This window comes from Pholis gunnellus (genome assembly GCF_910591455.1).
Source record: "Pholis gunnellus genome assembly, chromosome: 16".
NCBI classification, from domain to species: Eukaryota; Metazoa; Chordata; class Actinopteri; order Perciformes; family Pholidae; genus Pholis; species Pholis gunnellus.
This window is the reverse complement of record NC_136543.1, coordinates 3,572,370-3,590,000: the sequence shown is the minus strand read 5'-3', so window position 1 is coordinate 3,590,000 and position 17,631 is coordinate 3,572,370. Positions and strand designations below refer to the sequence as shown.

General features: G+C 46.3%; 2 protein-coding genes across 2 annotated transcripts in view; both read left to right on the top strand.

The window, feature by feature from the left end:
- macf1a (microtubule actin crosslinking factor 1a) overlaps positions 1 to 17,631 on the top strand; it is a 190,556-nt gene that overhangs the window by 67,589 nt on the left and 105,336 nt on the right. The window contains 5 exon segments of the mRNA XM_079175803.1: positions 1,919 to 2,008; positions 2,583 to 2,630; positions 2,632 to 2,688; positions 4,002 to 4,079; positions 4,905 to 4,997. Coding sequence (XP_079031929.1) covers positions 1,919 to 2,008; positions 2,583 to 2,630; positions 2,632 to 2,688; positions 4,002 to 4,079; positions 4,905 to 4,997 — 366 coding nt within the window.
- LOC306708089 (uncharacterized protein) lies at positions 13,034 to 14,314 on the top strand (the record flags this gene model as incomplete). The annotated part of the gene is made up of 1 exon (XM_079175790.1): positions 13,034 to 14,314. The coding sequence occupies one exon, from the start codon at positions 13,034 to 13,036 to the stop codon at positions 14,312 to 14,314; it is 1,281 nt and encodes a 426-aa protein (XP_079031916.1).

Sequence of the window (17,631 nt, the reverse complement as noted above, 5' to 3'; positions counted from 1 at the left end):
GTTTCTTTGTAGTCGTTTTCTGTTTCTTTGTAGTCGTTTTCTGTTTCTTTGTAGTCGTTTTGTTTCTTTGTAGTCGTTTTCTGTTTCTTTGTAGTCGTTTTCTGTTTATTTGTAGTCGTTTTCTGTTTCTTTGTAGTCGTTTTCTGTTTCTTTGTATTAGTTTTCTGTTTCTTTGTAGTCGTTTTCTGTTTCTTTGTAGTCGTTTTCTGTTTCTTTGTATTCGTTTTCTGTTTGTTTGTAGTCGTTTTCTGTTTCTTTGTATTAGTTTTCTGTTTCTTTGTACTCGTTTTCTGTTTCTTTGTAGTCGTTTTCTGTTTCTTTGTATTCGTTTTCTGTTTATTTGTAGTCGTTTTCTGTTTCTTTGTAGTCGTTTTGTTTCTTTGTAGTCGTTTTCTGTTTCTTTGTAGTCGTTTTCTGTTTCTTTGTAGTCGTTTTCTGTTTCTTTGTATTCGTTTTCTGTTTATTTGTAGTCGTTTTGTTTCTTTGTAGTCGTTTTCTGTTTCTTTGTATTCGTTTTCTGTTTATTTGTAGTCGTTTTGTTTCTTTGTAGTCGTTTTCTGTTTCTTTGTAGTCGTTTTCTGTTTCTTTGTAGTCGTTTTCTGTTTCTTTGTAGTCGTTTTCTGTTTGTTTGTAGTCGTTTTCTGTTTGTTTGTAGTCGTTTTCTGTTTGTTTGTAGTCGTTTTCTGTTTGTTTGTAGTCGTTTTCTGTTTCTTTGTAGTCGTTTTCTGTTTCTTTGTATTCGTTTTCTGTTTCTTTGTAGTCGTTTTCTGTTTCTTTGTAGTCGTTTTCTGTTTCTTTGTAGTCGTTTTCTGTTTCTTTGTATTCGTTTTCTGTTTCTTTGTAGTCGTTTTCTGTTTGTTTGTAGTCGTTTTCTGTTTCTTTGTAGTCGTTTTCTGTTTGTTTGTAGTCGTTTTCTGTTTGTTTGTAGTCGTTTTCTGTTTGTTTGTAGTCGTTTTCTGTTTCTTTGTAGTCGTTTTCTGTTTCTTTGTAGTCATTTTCTGTTTGTAGTCGTTTTCTGTTTGTTTGTAGTCGTTTTCTGTTTCTTTGTAGTCGTTTTCTGTTTGTTTGTAGTCATTTTCTGTTTGTTTGTAGTCGTTTTCTGTTTCTTTGTAGTCGTTTTCTGTTTGTTTGTATTCGTTTTCTGTTTCTTTGTAGTCGTTTTCTGTTTCTTTGTGGCCCCTATTTCATGTCTTGTAGGTTGCTACTTGTCTCTTCGAGTGACATAATGCAGGTGAGCTTTTGGGCCCCTGGGCCTGTCACCCGGTAGGCCCGTTCAGTACTCCATCCTCGGGTGGATGTGCAATTTTGAAGCAACAATATTGAGACACTTTGGGTAGGAGTGAGATTTGCTGCATGCCAACCTCAGTCTCTCTCCGTCTGCTTTCTGATGAAGCAGCAAATACAAAGACGTACAGACAGCAGGTGAAGAGCACAGTGTCTAGTGTTGAAAATAAGCACTCATACACTAAATAAAACAATGGATTTAAGTCATACAGTTATACATTTAAATCTAAAGTCCTTTAATTCACATGAAATATAAGGAAACTCTCACATGATGCTGTCAAAATGAGTCCTCCATAAATATGTCAAAATGACAACATGATGTGATTTAGTGCTTGTGTCACTTCTGTCTCACCGAGTGTCCCACTTTCAAACAACACCTTCACTGGTACTGACCAGGCTGCTGTGTCACCCCCCCTCGGCCCACTCATGGCTGTCATGGCAACAGAGACGAGAGGCCACAGCTGGTGCTTCGTCTCTGTTGGCCCCGGCAACCTGCAGTAGCCGTCAGCTGCGGGGCCGTTGACTTGACAGATGTCAACAGCGTTGAGTCAACAGAGGGATGATTGGAGTGTGGGGTTGACTTTTTCTGTTTGTCCTCCCTTCTCACCTTACCTCTTCCTCTTTCCTACCTCAGGTGAGGAAGCACATCACAGACCTGTACGAGGACCTGAGGGATGGACACAACCTGATCTCCTTGCTGGAGGTCCTCTCTGGAGTCACCCTGGTATGGATTGTTATCTCTCTTACACACACACACACACACACACACACACACCGGCCCAGACGCTCTGTAATATTTTCCGTCTCGCACCCTGTCGTCCCCGGTTCGAGGCATCACAGTCCTCAGAATGTTCCATGCGCTCTGTAAACTTCCCCCCGGTGCTGGAGAGGCAGTGGAACCGTTTGCAGGTGCTCCAGGCTGACAGAGTCGGGCGTAACGCAGCGGTGGCCTGTCTCTGCTGGGCGTGGTGACGTAAGAGCCTTAAGTCCTAATGCTGACAGACAGACGGGCCGCAGGGTGACGCAGGCCGGTTTAGAGGCGGACGGGCAGACTCACGGAGCCCGACTGCTGACTCTGGTCTGCTTATGTACGCACACAATCACACACATGCTCCCTCCTCATGAACAATGACCCGAGTGAGTGAGTGACTTACTTTTTACAGTCATGGTACTTTTATCCCTTTTGTTCATTTGCTCCTCTCTCTTTCATTTTGTCCTCTTTATGTCACCACATGTCCTCTTCCTCTTCCGTCTCTTTATGTCTCCCTTTTCCTCCCCCTCCCCTTCTGTTACCATAGCAACAGAAGAGCGGCCCTTCATTGAAAAGGGCATTCGCCTCGCGGGCCCCCCCCCCTCATCTTGCTCGGAGGGGAGGATGAGCAGGAGGAGGAAGGAGCTCAGGGAGTATGTTGGAATGAAACCCTCTCCCCCATCCACCTCTCACTTCTGACCTCTGACCTTTCAGCTTCAACCCCCCCCCCCCCCCCCCCCCCCCCCCCATAGGTGGAGCTGTGAGGCTGCATGCGAGTGCTGTGCCACTGATTTCTGACCAGCATACTGGGCTGCACACGACACCATGCAATGCTGCGATACTGTGTGACGCCACATGTAGGCCGTCATTCTGTTGGGTGACAGCTTCATAACAAACGCTGTGACGGTTTTATGTTTAAGTGTGTTCCTGTGAGGAGGAGGGAGGGAGGGAGGGAGGGAGGGAGGGAGACGGACAGAATGACAGACAGAATGACAGACAGACGAGACAGTTCAGAAAGGTTGTTAATTCTGAAAAGTTCTTAGGCTTTTTAAAGCTTTGAAGTTGTCACCCAACAATGCTCTTCTACTATGATGCATGAATTGTGTACAATAAAATAAGTTCTATCATACGCTTCATTAGTAATCTAATGCAACAGCTTCTACATTTACAATGACAGGAGAGAGTCATTACAGTCACTGTATGTTACTTATTCAGGCTGTAATCTGATACTGAGAGATGTTCCCTCCTCAATGAGGATGAAACACAGTCCAGTATCGCACCATCACTGCTTAGTTGTACATTTATAAATAGTTTTTATAGAGGATATTGAAAATTTCAAACATTTTTCTGAACTATAAAAAAATATTATAAAGAATTACATTTTCAGCTCACTTATTGTAAACAAATCCTGCACTTAGTAATGTATAGCATAGAAAACACATACAACACCCTCTTGTCTCCTATCCTCTCCTCTCTCCTCTCCTCCTCTCCTCTCCTCTCTCCTCCATTATTTCAGTCTTGCTGAAGTGATGACTAATCCTGAGTGTACCTTCTTTTGATCAGCACAGTGTGAACCCACATCTGCATCCTGCAATCATGTGGGTGGGTGGGTGGGTGGGGGTATTTTCTTTCCCTCTGAACCGTAACATGGACGTGTGTTTGTGAGATCGTGGTGTTGAATAAAGATTCATTCATTCTAAACCAGCATGGTTTTTGGGTGAGGTTTGCTTGTGAGTTTGGGCAGCATGTCTTTAGCAGCTCCTGTTGAAGACAGCGCCCCCCAGAGGACCATCTTATGTCAATACAACCGCGCTGACGTCTTACTTCATGGATTGTGTGGATTGAATTCAGCTTGATTTGCACTCATGGCTGCCTCCTGCTTTTGCGTCACTAAAAACAACATGAGGGTTTAAAAGCATTTGTTGACTTTCCTCATTATTTCTCTCCTCTGTTTTTTTTTTTCCAGCCCAGAGAAAAGGGACGCATGAGATTTCATCGACTGCAGAATGTCCAAATAGCGCTGGACTTCCTCAAACAGAGACAGGTACGCACACTAACAGACACACACACACACACACATGGGCAAACCTTTGACATGTTATGGAAGCAAAATTGTCCCAAATCGCAAAATTGTCCCATGCATGAAAAACTGCTTTAGGAAAATAACTAAATATAACTAGTATTATGTATGTGGACTGTGAACAGTGTGAATGAACAACTTTAATGTCGTTTAAAGTTCCAGATTTCACTCAGTTTGCCAAAGCTAGTGATTGAAAACACTTTCCGTCCGGGGACTGGCCAGTTCCAGTCTGTTGGTGCAGAGAAGAAAGAGAGAATGTTTCACCTCTAAATCTGTTTAACTGCACCAAGTATTCTCCTGGCTTCATCACACAGACGTCTCTGCCCTTCTTTCATACTGTTCCCTCTCTGGCGATCATGACTGGATCTGTTTCTCTCCAACACTGCGTCTCTTCGTTAACTCTTTCTCTCTCTTCCTCCATGACTCTCGTGTCCCCATCTTTCTTACACTGCGTCTGTCGTTCCCTGGAGGCAGCCGCGGTGGAGAACTGACCTTTCTTCTTCCTCTAAATCCTTTCTGAGTTTCACTGCAGGTCTAATTATAAGGCCCGGGTGGCTTGGTTTAGCCGCAGCCGCGAGATTTAACAAGGTCCCTCACACAATGTGAGGGACGGAGATCATTTTTCATCCCATGCAGAAAATGAAGACTAGTTATGCGTTTTCTTGTCATTGGTAGTGATTAAAAGGGACTACTTTATGAATAAATGATTGGCTTGTATTATAGCAGATCTTATTTTGAGTATTTCGTTAGGAAACTAAATTAAAAGAAATCCTGTTTTCCCGTTTTCAGGTCAAACTTGTGAACATCAGGAACGATGACATCACCGACGGGAACCCCAAACTGACGCTAGGTCTCATCTGGACCATCATCCTTCACTTCCAGGTCTGTGCACTTCCTCATGCTGTTCTGGAGCTTCTGCCTCTGTGTTTAATGGGCAGCTCCAGGCTCTTATGTCCCGCTCTTGATGACATAATACCTGTAATTATTATTCAATCTGCCACTGTTTGCATTCGGACATCACACTAGCCTCACTGTTGACTGAATAACCAGCACTTTCATGGTTTAGCACTCTGTGTTTGGCGAACCGACGCAACTCAGCCGCTGCTACGCGGAAAGACTTTAGAGTTTAATTTGAGTTTTTGTCTCGGTTGTACGACATCTCTTCTACGACGACTTTGAGCCGGTTGCCGCTTGTTTCTGAGTTTGAACAAAGTGTTTTTTACGACGCTTTGTGGGCTCAAACACACAATACAGCGGTGGCAATTACAGACGCACATGGCAAAATGCACCTTTCTAGTTATTATGTAACAACTGAGTCACGGCCCACATCGTTACTGCTCTGCTTCCATCTGGATTTTAACCAATGCAAATTGCTCCACATGTGGATTTTATTCCTGTGTTGTCTTGTTGCTCAGCATGTCTGTCCAGCTGTTTGGGGTTGGATTTAGTGTGTGTGTGTGTGTGTGTGTGTGTGTGTGTGTGTGTGTGTGTGTGTGTGTGTGTGTGTGTGTGTGTGTGTGTGTGTGTGTGTGTGTGTGGTGATGCAACAGAAGAAGTTGCTTTTTGCACCTCAAAGTGGAAATCTGAACAGACGGTGTGTGTGTTTGAATTCTTCTGTAGAGTCTCTGAGTGTGTTTCCAGTAAGATGGTTTCCTTCACTCGGCCTGTGCAGTGAGAATAGACAGAGTCTTACTGAGAAACAACATGGTGGTTAGCTGACAGTCAGTGACTTATGTGCTCCTCTAGTTGGATTTACACACGTTAGTGTGTGTGTTGTCTAAGTGTTTTAAGTGGGTACAAAGTGACTGTGTGCTCGGAGGCTTTTGGGCTTATATCTGTGATTTATTCATGTTTTCCTTCCAGGAAGTCGTCCTCTAAAGCGTCACAGAAAACACTGTTTTTCCTCTTTTTCTTATTAGTTGTTGCTCTTAGCATGTACAGATGATTCTTTTGTAAGTGCTTTTGTGATAAAAAAGTATTTTGTATTTTCTGCAATTATACGATCACAACAACTAGTCATGGTTGAAGTGAAAATACAGAATGTCAGAACAGGAGTCACAAAGTGCTTCACAGTAAAAGACAAAAGCAAAACAGGTCTCAGATGATTTCAGGAAAAACAACATTGCAGCTGAAAATAATTATTCAGCAATAAGTTGTAAATGAAGAGACATGTCTGCGTGGTTGTCCTAAGGTCGGTGTCCCTGCAGACGGGGCCGTCATTACAGCGGGACCCGGTCATGCATGACAGGCAAACGACACATCAATACAAGAAACGTTTGAGCTCCAACAAAACATTCACAGCAGCTAATAAACATATTTCTATTTGTATTGCTGAAACATATGGGAGAGGTCCACATACCAGCTGTAGTTGCTATGGTTGACCACTAGATTGTGCTGCGATGTGACCCGTAGCAAGGTGACACTGCCAGCTGGTTACCGTGGAAACAGTAGTGCGTGACACCCCGGCAACCGTTTCACTGGCCATGACTCAGCAGAACATTATGTTACAGAGAGGGGGGGGGGGGGAGGTGATGCAGGAGGGAGGGGGAGTAGAGGACTAACCCAAATTGATGGACAGGACCGGGCTGAAGCAGGCTGGGAGAGATAGAAATACATCAACATAGAGGTGGAAAGATGGAATTGGCCCACAAACAGCAAATCGTCTCAGAGCTTCTAGTGTTCTTGAGATGACGACAGTTTCATATTAAGAGCTGCAGTGAGAGACTCGAGCACAGAGCTCTGTGTCCCTGCAGTGTGAGACGATTATTACCGTAAAGGCATGGTGGTGGATCTATATACACTATCTATAGATATATTTAATACAGTGTATTACAGCAGAAAGAGAATCCTTCAGCCACTGCAGAGTCGTCATGAGACAGATATTCACTGTTACACAAGATATGTGACCCAAATAGAGAAATCTTCAATGTCTGATGATGATCATGATGATGATGGTGGTGGTGGTGGTGGTGGTGGTGATGATGATGATGATGATGATGATGATGATGATGATGGAGTCGTTCCTGGAAACAAGCCTCCAGCTCTTTGTGACCAGAATGCGTTTGTGCAAACGAGTGACTCAGCACATCACTCGATGATAGGAAGGCTCTCAGTGAGCTTTCATCTTTCATTTGGACCAATAACTGTTGTTGGTCATTATTCCACTGGCACATCTCCGGCTTACCGCACTCTCTCAGCTGGCCCAGACAACCTGCTTAGTCAGCAATCCTGCTCAAACAGCGTCAAGCTCCGAGGTTTTTAATAACATCTTCTCTGTGTATGTTCTGCAAATGTCTATCAGCCAACAGCTCATGTTGCCCGCTGAAGCACGCAGACAAGCTTTCTAGCATCTTTGAAAAGATCCCCAGTTGACCATAGTAAGATGTTTTGATGAATACCATTCATACTTTCACATGTTCATCATCAAACCCTGGTGATATTGATCCCACGACTCTCCATTTAAAGTTGACTGCAGTAACTGAGTGAAGCCACCAGGTGACACCAGTTAGCTCAGTGTTAAAGACTCGTCCCTGTCCATGGGCCCTCCTCCTGTTGCACTGTGTCTGCCTGTGATTGGCTCAGCGAGCTGTACGTCGCTGCTTATTTCTGGACAGTTAGAGTTGTTTCATCAGCGTCTCTCTGACTTGCTTCCAGGCAGAATCAGCAGGTGGGTTCACTTTATCAGTGTCGTTCACTGAGTGTCACTGAGTTAGGCCTGCGCTGCATCCATTGATAGCCGACTGTGCCGGTTAAAACTGACTTCACTGTAGACTTCTGTGGACGCCGTCAGGAGCACAAACAAAAAACGGCGACTACACTACTAAGAAAAACAAAAGCCGTGCCAGATGTTTATCTTTTCATACAAACCTCTTTTGTCTTCTCAATGTTTTAGTCCTTTTCATTTTGCCATGGTAACAATCAGTCATGAGGTTTCTCAGCAGCACAGACGACATTCAATGACTTTGTTTTCAGTTCAGTTTATTGTCACTTGTTTAATCTCGTTCAGTAATATGAATGACTTTGAGGTCAATACCTTGAGGAGCGTGGCTTAACATTTTGTGTAATTTAGACACAGCAGAGGAGCTCTGAAGTGCTTGCAGAGCCACAACTCCCGACATACATCACCACCATGGTGAATGTACGGAAGCCCAAGAGGCAAAGGAGAAAAACAATATCCCAAGTCAGATCCTAACTGTTTTGTCTCCTGTGTTTATGACTTAAGAACAGGTGAACAAGGTTTTGCCAGGAAACATTTTTTTGAATTCCTTGAATTAGAACTCACTTGGAAGAATACATAATGCTTTTAGTCCTATTTAGAACATCGGGTAGTGGTGCTCTTCATCCTCTTGTGGCCGACATGAGTACTACAACAACTAACACTTTAAAAACGATCCTGCCAAAAATACATTCTCCTGCAAAAGCTTGGATAATTCTGGCAATTTCTTTTTTTTCACCTGTCACTTAACAATTTAAGTCCGGAAAAGAACATTTTTTTTCTCACTTCCCTTTCAGATCTTCCGTAGTAGTAGCTTTACATGATGTCATCTTTTTTTTTTTAGCAGTGATCTTAACAATTATTCAAATGTTCTCTTCCAAAACGCTTTGGAATGTAATAACATAACGACTCGGCATCTTAAAGCTCCTCTGAGTGCAGATGGAATATAAACTTATTATAATTAAAATGTAAAGATCAATCGCTATGCTTCAGAGCACATTACTGTTCAAGATATTTGATCAAAAGAGCATCTGAATGTATGTCATGCAGCGGTTGTGCTGGGTTCAGACGGAGGCTGCAGTCTGATTAGCTCTCAGCAGTCTGATGCTCTCGATGCCATGTAGCCTCAGTGAAGCCTCGGGGGCTTGATTAGTGCTTCTCTCCCATTGGCTCATACCTTCTCCGTGTGTGTTTGTGTGTGTTGTTCTCTTTCGGTTAACGAGAGAAGATGGATTACGCCTGTTCGTGGTCTCCATCCATATCTGTCTCTCTGAAAACATTCACCAAACATTAGGCACTTACTTTAAGTACCATGAGTCCATACATCAGCAGTGTCGGTGCCGAACCCTTTCCCCCCGCAGTGTTGCTGCCATGCTGCACTGTACAGGATCTCATGCATGTATGAGCTGCGTTGTGTGTGTGCAGCGATGGTGGGTGGAAGCTTATCGAGGCTTTAAGGATATGTGTGTGTGGCAACACGCCTTTAAATGTGTTCGACAGTGTAGGAAGGGAGTCACAGATCACAATGCTTTTGGGTGGGAAATAAAACATCACAATGTCTGTCCGGTTCACAACCCCGTTTCATACTTCAATGTCTATTCGGACTGCAACTGATTTTTATTTTCATTAGTGATTAATCTGTGAATTGTTTGCCGAACAAACTATATAATCTCAGAATCACAAGTTCCCAAAACCCGATTTATTAACAGTCCAAAGAGAACAGCAGGAGACGGTCACAGTTCTGGTACCAGAAATCTTTTGGCATAAATGATCTAAACAGATAATCCATCCGTCAATAATCGTTTTAGCACTGCACTAATCGTTTGTAGATTAAAAAAATCGGATTGAACGGATCTGTTTTGGATTAATCCAGTGGATTAAATGGCTGTAAAATCCAGGTACGTCATCACATTGATGCAGAAAGTCCTGCACATCCCATGTTTCCATTAAACAGCCTGGAATGAACGTATACAACCAGTGATACTGAAAGCGTAGCTACCGCTGTATGAACAGTATAGAAGTATACATTGACTCAAGCGTGTCCCGCCCACCTCCTCCTCTCTTGATCCTTTCACAGCCTTCATCCATCCGCTCCTGTTTTTCTTCTGTCCTTTTCAACTTTCTCTTAATTCCCTCAAATCTCTTCCCTCCCGCCCTCCCTCCCCACTCTCCTCTTCACTCCCAGAGCCATTCACAACCTGTAGCTTGATGGACAGATGGCGACTGAAGGAAATAGATGGGAAAAGAAGAAACTGATTGAAGTGCGAGCCGGCTTCTCGTTTATGTTGCGGAGACTCACTAGTCTTTAGATGTGATTTCTCTCCTGCTCGCTGTCATTCAGGGGAAGCTTTTGGGTCAAGTGTGTGTGTGTGTGTGTGTGTGTGTGTGTGTGTGTGTGTGTGTGTGTGTGTGTGTGTGTGTGTGTGTGTGTGTGTGTGTGTGTGTGTGTGTGTGTGTGTGTGTGTGTGTGTGTGCGTGTGTGTGTTTTTTGTGACATAGAAGCTGCTCACTAACAGCCAAGAGAGAGAGAGAGGAGCTGGAGGTAGAGCGAGAGGCAGGAGTGACGAGGAAGCGGATAGGAGGAGGAAAGCCATGTAGGGAGGGGTGGATTGTGAGAGTGAGAGATCGAGCAGAAGAGAGTGTGAAGCTGCAGCAGCCGGTAGATAAAAGCTTTTCTCTCCCGGCGTCTGCGAAGCGAGGGATAGAGCGGAGGAGCTGAGCCTGGCGAGGGAGAGACGGATCCAGGCTGCCTGCAGTCACCGGAGCTCCCGGCTTCCCCCGGATCAGCAGGCCTCAAACCACAAAACGCACCGCAGGACAAGACACACTCGAGGACACGTATGCAGACGGGCTCACACAGCTGACCAGGGGACCGCCTCAAGCTCGCAGGCACAAACGCACACTCGCCCCGTCTCCAGGACAGCCGCACACTTGCTGTGTCTCTGGCCTCCACCGTGTCAATCGGATCAGTCCAGCCATGCTTGTCTGACGGTCCACGGTTGTCTTTTAACCGGAGACGCCCTGCGTACTTGTTTTTCTGCTCCCTGCACGTCTTTGTGTTTTGAAGGGGACATGGAGTCCCTCTTGTCCTAACCTCCACCGCTGTGCTGCGTGGAGTTCAAGACTGCCCTTCACTGGATGCTGAATCCCTTTGGCTCTGTTCCAGACACACATCTGCACCTGAAGTAGGTTCTGCTACTTTAAGCTGGATCTTGACAGGACCTGAGCTAAGCAGACGGAGGACCGGTCGTGTCCTCCTTTCCCCCTCCTCTGCCTCAGTCGAGCTCTGGCTCCTACGCGAGATGCCTCTTCCTAATTAGATCAGTGGATGTGAGGAGTTATTAAGAGACAAAAAGGCACCAGAGAGCACGGAGAACGAGAGCCTTTTTTTCTGGGGAGTTTGTCAGGCTGTTACCGTCGTCGCACTGCACCACCTGATGAAGGGGAAGCTTGCTTGAGTAACTGGCAGACTGACAGCAGGACACGGGAGGTTTATGATTGGACAGCGCTGGAACACAATTCCCAGCCAACTCTGGTCCACAGGGAGTCCCACACTGAGGTGGGGGGGGATCTTTTGACTGGTATCCAGGGGAGAGGCATGAGATGCTAAGCTGTCTGGGGAGCTTAAGGTGGAGTCTGTCTGCGCTTGGCTGCCCCCAGATTCAGACCGGCGTCCTCTCTACGGCACACAGCTGCTTTCTGTGGGTTTTCTGGACTACAGTGAGTTTGATTCCACAGGTATGTGGCCGCCCCGCATGATCATCGTAAAGACCGTGAACCTTTCTGCCAATCTTGCCAATGGGATAAATTAACACCGGCGATTTTGGATCCCAACATATTGACAACAACAGTCCCTTAAGAGGAGCGCACACAAGCTGGAAGGATCGACACGTCACTCGAGACACCAGCTCAATGGGCAGGATGAATCGTGGGAGGATGACGAGGAGAAGCATCAGGGCGGGAAGCCGAACGCTCTGAGTATTTAACAAGCTGTCGGAGTATTGGCTGAGTCTCCCTTCAAGCCGCGGCATCGTTGGGTGACTGCGCTTATCCCTCACCCACAACCAATCTGGACACCGTGCTGCCTCGGCAGAATGAGACACCGAGCCCGCCGTTACTACGATAGATATCGACAGCTTCAACGTTGATACTACTTCCACTACGAGCACCGTGACGGATGGGATTCCCACCGATCTCTGTCGCGTGGCTGACTGGCGTTACGGATCTTACTTCTCTCCCTCTCGCACTGCAATAACATTACCACAGTAGGAGGGAGAGACATCATTAATTCATGAGCTCGGATAGCTGCTAGATCCGAGTGGAGATAGAGCGCTTGGATTGCCCCCCCGTAAAACCAGAGGAATCTAAATGAAACGGCAGCAGCAGTGGTGTTTTCCTCAGTCTCCTCTTATAGTTGAAGGAATTCTGACATTGAATCAAGAAGTGAGAAAAGACACACATGCAGGTTGCGTGAAGCAGCTGGCGCTTCACTAATGGCCTGAATAGCACCGGACTGCACTGCAATTTGTCTCTCTCCCACACTCCTCATGACACATTGCCTTACACCAGGTAACAAAAAAAAAATGACTGTAATGTAACAGCTCACCTGCCAAAAGCCCGGTGATAAATCAGACACTTGACCCTAATATCTCTTATTGTCCTCCCTTGTGTGGCTCTGCTAGCGTAGCCGTGTCCTCGTGTCCTTGACTGCAACCACAAGTCTTCTGGGATAAACAGACCGAGTAAAGCAGGAAGCGGCCCGCCCGATTACACACACTGTTACACAGCAGGGCCCTTGGAGAGAGCCGTGGTCCCTTTGGGAGCCTCGGGTGCTGAGGTGAAGGACAGGTGGGAGCTCTGACACGCCGTGACTGAACCAAAAGAGGGACTTTTCCGTCTCGCTCCTTCGGTGATGGTTACACCAACCCTGTCTTAATTCACCGGGGTGTGTTTATTAAGATGCTGCCATGGAAAATGGAGCTAGGTGCGCTCTTCCTAACTTCCCATTACTCACAGCTTTCAGATTAATGAGGGTGATGTCAGTCACTTACTAGTATCTGTACGTTTCCCCTCTACTGTCTTTTTTTGAAGGATGGGATTTTTGCTCTCCAACACCAAATGATGTTTGAACCCAAATGAACATTGTCCCTCTCTGATGGATTAACTGCCTGTATTTGTACAGTTATCTGTCAACAACAAGGACATGGGGAGCTCCATGGGTTGTGTCAGTTCTCCTCGGGAGGGGGAACTCTCTGGAGCCCCCCGACTTTTGCCCAAGAAGCGTCTACGTTTCAGGCGTAAGCACAAGGGCAAGAAGAACAGGAAAGGAGAGTCAGAACAGGATGACTTTGAGCGACAAAGACGCCATGGGCCCGATGAAAGAGAGGAAGAGGATGACGACGAGGGAAAGGCCGCACTTATAGACACAGCAGATTTTAGCAACAGAGCCGGGACTCTTACTACAGTGCCTGTTATCCAGTCAGCTCATTCCAAAACTAATCTGCACAGCAATACCCTTTCCCCTGGCTCCGTGGGTGCCACTGTGAGGGGCAACAGGATACTTGATGTGTCCCCCAAGCCCAGTCCAGCCTGGAGAGGAGTTTTCTGCCTCCCAGGGGAGGAAGACACTGTCAGCGCCATCATAGATGTCTCCAGCATCCCGAGCCAAACCACCACCACCACCCCGGTCAACACAGCCCCGTCCCTGGGCAGCAGCACTCCAGGCGGAGGGAGGGTCTGTCGCGTCAAGGAGAAAGTCCAAGGGGTCCTAGAGAAACCGTGGGTCCTTCGACAAAAGAAGGAGAAAAAAGACAAGGGGAAGAAAGAGAGAGAGGAAAAAGGGGATGGGGGGGTTAAAGGAGGACCAGAGGGAACTATAGCAGTGTTGCGGACTCCGTCAGGGAGGGAGCACAAAGGTGTGGTCCACATCCGTGAGGTGGATGGTAAACTCTGCGTGGTGAGGACGGTGTACCCCAGTGATTTTGGCTCACCAGTGTGGCGGGGCGAAAGCGACAGTGAGGTAGAGGTGCGCAAAGAGCCCCTTGCCCCGTCTCCAGTCACAGGGAATATTCTCAAAGTCCAGCTGTCTGAGGAGGACAAAAGTGGAGCCAAAATGTCTGCATGGGATTTCCCCATGTCCTCTAACCCAATCCCAATTCAGGAGACTAGTGCTGTCGAGGGTTTTAGCTTGGATACTCCAGGTCGTGCACAGGAGCGGTCCTCTCTGTTAGAGTCGGGCTATGCCAGCGACCTGCCGCTGACCTCTCCAGAAACGGCGGGCACCACGCCCAGTCAGACGGACTGGGGAGGGCTGACCAGTAGCTCATCAGAGAGACTCGACTCCATGATGGAGAGTCCTCTGTCGCTGCAGGCCACTGTGAAATACCTGCCACAGGTTTGCCTCCATCTTCCTTTACCTTTTGTCCTCCACACCTTAAATCCATTGGCCAACTGTCTTAGATCCGTATCTCTATCTCTATCTTGAAGAGAGCTTCGACAATTAGTTGATTAATGCAGAGGTTCCCCGCTGACCGCTACCAGATCTCAGAGCATTTGCTTACCTGGCTGACAGCAAACAATATGATTCAGCAAAAACGGTGCCTGTGTTTTCATGTGGTTGTGTGTGTTGTTATCAGCTCTTCACTCTGCCTCTCTCCATTCTTTCCACCACCGTCCCCAGAGCCTCTCCCAGTGTCCCCCCCCCCCCCCCCTTCCATTGCTTGTCATTTTCCTGACACCACAGATACTCGCCCACAGCTGACGTCTGTTAGACTGCGAGAGACAGACGGGCCGGTTGTTTGTTTGTGTGAGAGAAGGGTCACTGCTCCGAGTGACGCGGTTCCCTCTCGCTTCGAGCTGAAACTTGTCATTTTCTGAACAATTCAACAGCGCACAGAAAAAGGTGGAGGTTACTTGGGGAGGAGGGGAGGGGGGGGGGGGCTAGAAAGGTGAGATCGGTTCATTTAAACATCATAATCTGTGGGTGACTTACATTGTGGTCTTTTTACATTACATGTAACTGTTCATTTGACTGTCTTAGGCATGTTTTACAGTTTGCCTGTTGCTGGGAGGGCTCTTTGTTGTTTTAGTTTTGGCACTTATTTCAATAACTTATAGTTGTTTTTTAAATCAATAAACCAAACAACCTAGGCTTTGCAGATGTTGCATGTTCCTGCCACAAATACATTTTGCCAAGAAAGTAGCAAAAGTGTGTAAAGCCAGCATGTTTGCATGTTTGACCCAAACAAGAGTTGGTGATTCTTGGAACAGTGGGAAGACCAACCAAGACGGTTATATTTAGTTTGTGTCGAGTTTGAATGAAGTATTTGAGCACATTTCCCAACCCTATTGTATTATCAAGGATCAGCTGTGGTGCAGTGCCCCATGACTCAGCACCAAGTTGTTTCCTGTCCATATCTGGTGAAATATAGAGAACGCTGTGCCTGGGAGAGAGAGAGAGGTTTATCATACACATCTGTATGGACTTCCTCCTGTTATTCCTGCCCAGTGCTTCTTTGCACAGTACGTGTTTTGTATTTGGGATGCGAAAAATGTTTTGTGTCTCACTTGCAGCAAAGAGAGAGAGTTTCTCTGCTACCTCACAGCGTTCAGCTCTCCTTCACCTTGAGAATAGAAAAGGCTGCTGCAGCCCACTGCAGTGGTTCAGCAGATGACGGACGCCTTTTTTCCCCCATGACGGCTGCCGCCGTTTAGTTTTCCGTTGTCGTCCACGTTACATAGGCAGTACAGTATGGATGTGTGTTTGGCTGTGTTCAGCGTGTTCAGTTGCTGAGTCATGAGAAACAAACACGTGACACAGTGGATCCACAGAGATCCCTGCTTAAGTGGGGTTCTTCTTCCTGGGCTATGATAATCGATACCCCTGTGTCTGTGTGTTTCGAGTGTCATGAGAACAGTGTGTTTCGGTTTAAAGTGCAGCTGGCCTTTGTATGCGGGCGCCTGTGATGCCCGTCTCTGCATAAAAAGGGATTTGAAATGCGCATTCATCAGCCAGACGTCTGGTTTGTCGAGCCTCGGGGGGATTTCTTCCACCACTCAAATGTACCCACATACCCCCTCCTAAGCTGTCCTGCTGTCCATCCATCATCTGTCTGTCTTTCGTCCGCCCAGCCATCCTTCTTGTTTACGGACTTGCTTTTTTTGTTTTAAGTGCCAGTGGAACTATTTCCTCCCTTCTCCACCTTCCATTCTCCCCCTTTGTTTTTATCTCCTCCCTCCCTTCATCCCTCGCTCTCCCTCCTCTCTCCACAAACTTCAAAGAGGCCATGCTTTTAAAAGAGGGCTAGTCCAGAGCCACGGGGGGGGGGGGGGCATCATGGATGCCTGTAGCTAGATCATGGCAGCACTATTATAGCCTCTGCTGCCACCTCAAACAAATCTCTGGGTGTTTCTGTGTGCTTGTACGTTTCACTCACATGCGCATCTATTCTTGCACATCACACATGGATATATATATATATATACATATATACAGTACATACAGTACATGTAGAGGGACACCCAGCAGCAGAGGTACGTGTGAAGTCTCAACACCAGGCCTTCAAACACACAATGTGACATGTATACTGTAGGGTATCTTGGTGGAAATGAGTATGAATTATGTTCACTCTGTGTATTACTGCATTGTGGTCTTGTCTGGTTTGATAAATGCATGTGAGTGTTCACGTTGTCGCGTTCATGAATTCATTCGTTCATACTCTCTAGTTGTGCTGCAGATCTCATCGTCTCCACTAATGACACCATCATGGATGTCCAGTGGAGACGCAGAAGAAAGACCTGTAAGACGTGTTGTGTTATAAATCATTTAGTCGTGATATAAGTACAAGATAACCGCATAAGCAGGGCACGACAGTGTGGTTGACATTGACAACAATATTTCGAATTTAGCAACCAATTCTTAGCCCACTTTTTTTAAACATAATAAATGGCAAAGCGTGAACCCCGAATCTTCCCGAATAACCAAAAGGAAATTTGTGAAGTCTTGGGAGGGGAAGTATGGACGGAAAAGCATGTACAACACCTCGATAAGTGACACAGGAAGTTCACTTACTATTTCCGATTTTGGTCTGTTGCCACTTATCGTATTATATGCTGAGGCTTGGTTGCCATCCTGGTAACAGCTTTTAGAAGTGGGTGTTGAGCCCTGCTCACGAGGCCGAGTTGTACAGCGAGTTACTACGACAAGTCGGAGCTTCGTGTTGTTTTTGGCTGTTTGCTAGCTGAATACCCAGCAGGCTGAATTAGTGAAGCAGCTGATGTTAAGTTGACGACACAGATTGTTGGCCTCACACAGTGCCTTACCTGCCGAGTTAGTCAGATGTGTTCACAATAAGAAAGTGGTAGTTAGCTAACCAGACAATATAGCGTTCTTGCTAACAGTGTGTCAGCGCTTCATAGAGATTTAGAGTTAGTACATTTAGAAACCGCCACACACAAAGATACAGTCAAACGCTCCTGCCAACAAGCTGGTGAACCCTGTGTTTTAGAATATGACAGTTCTCTTACTGTCAGAGGCTTCAGCATATAGTTACACATGATGAATAAAGGAATAGCAGGGATGCTAGTCAGTGGTGGATGAGGAGCTGTTGCAGTGGGAGTGCAGGCTCTCTGTGCAGATGCAGGCCTCACACAGAGTGCTGTATCAATATTCAGAGGGAGGATTAGAGGCTCCGTAGTTCTCTGCAAAGGAGGCGGAGCTCTGCAGGAAAGCACACAGCAGAATCCACCGTTGGTCGATTCTCATTCAAGTCACAAACCCCATTGTGAAATATGCTAACGTGC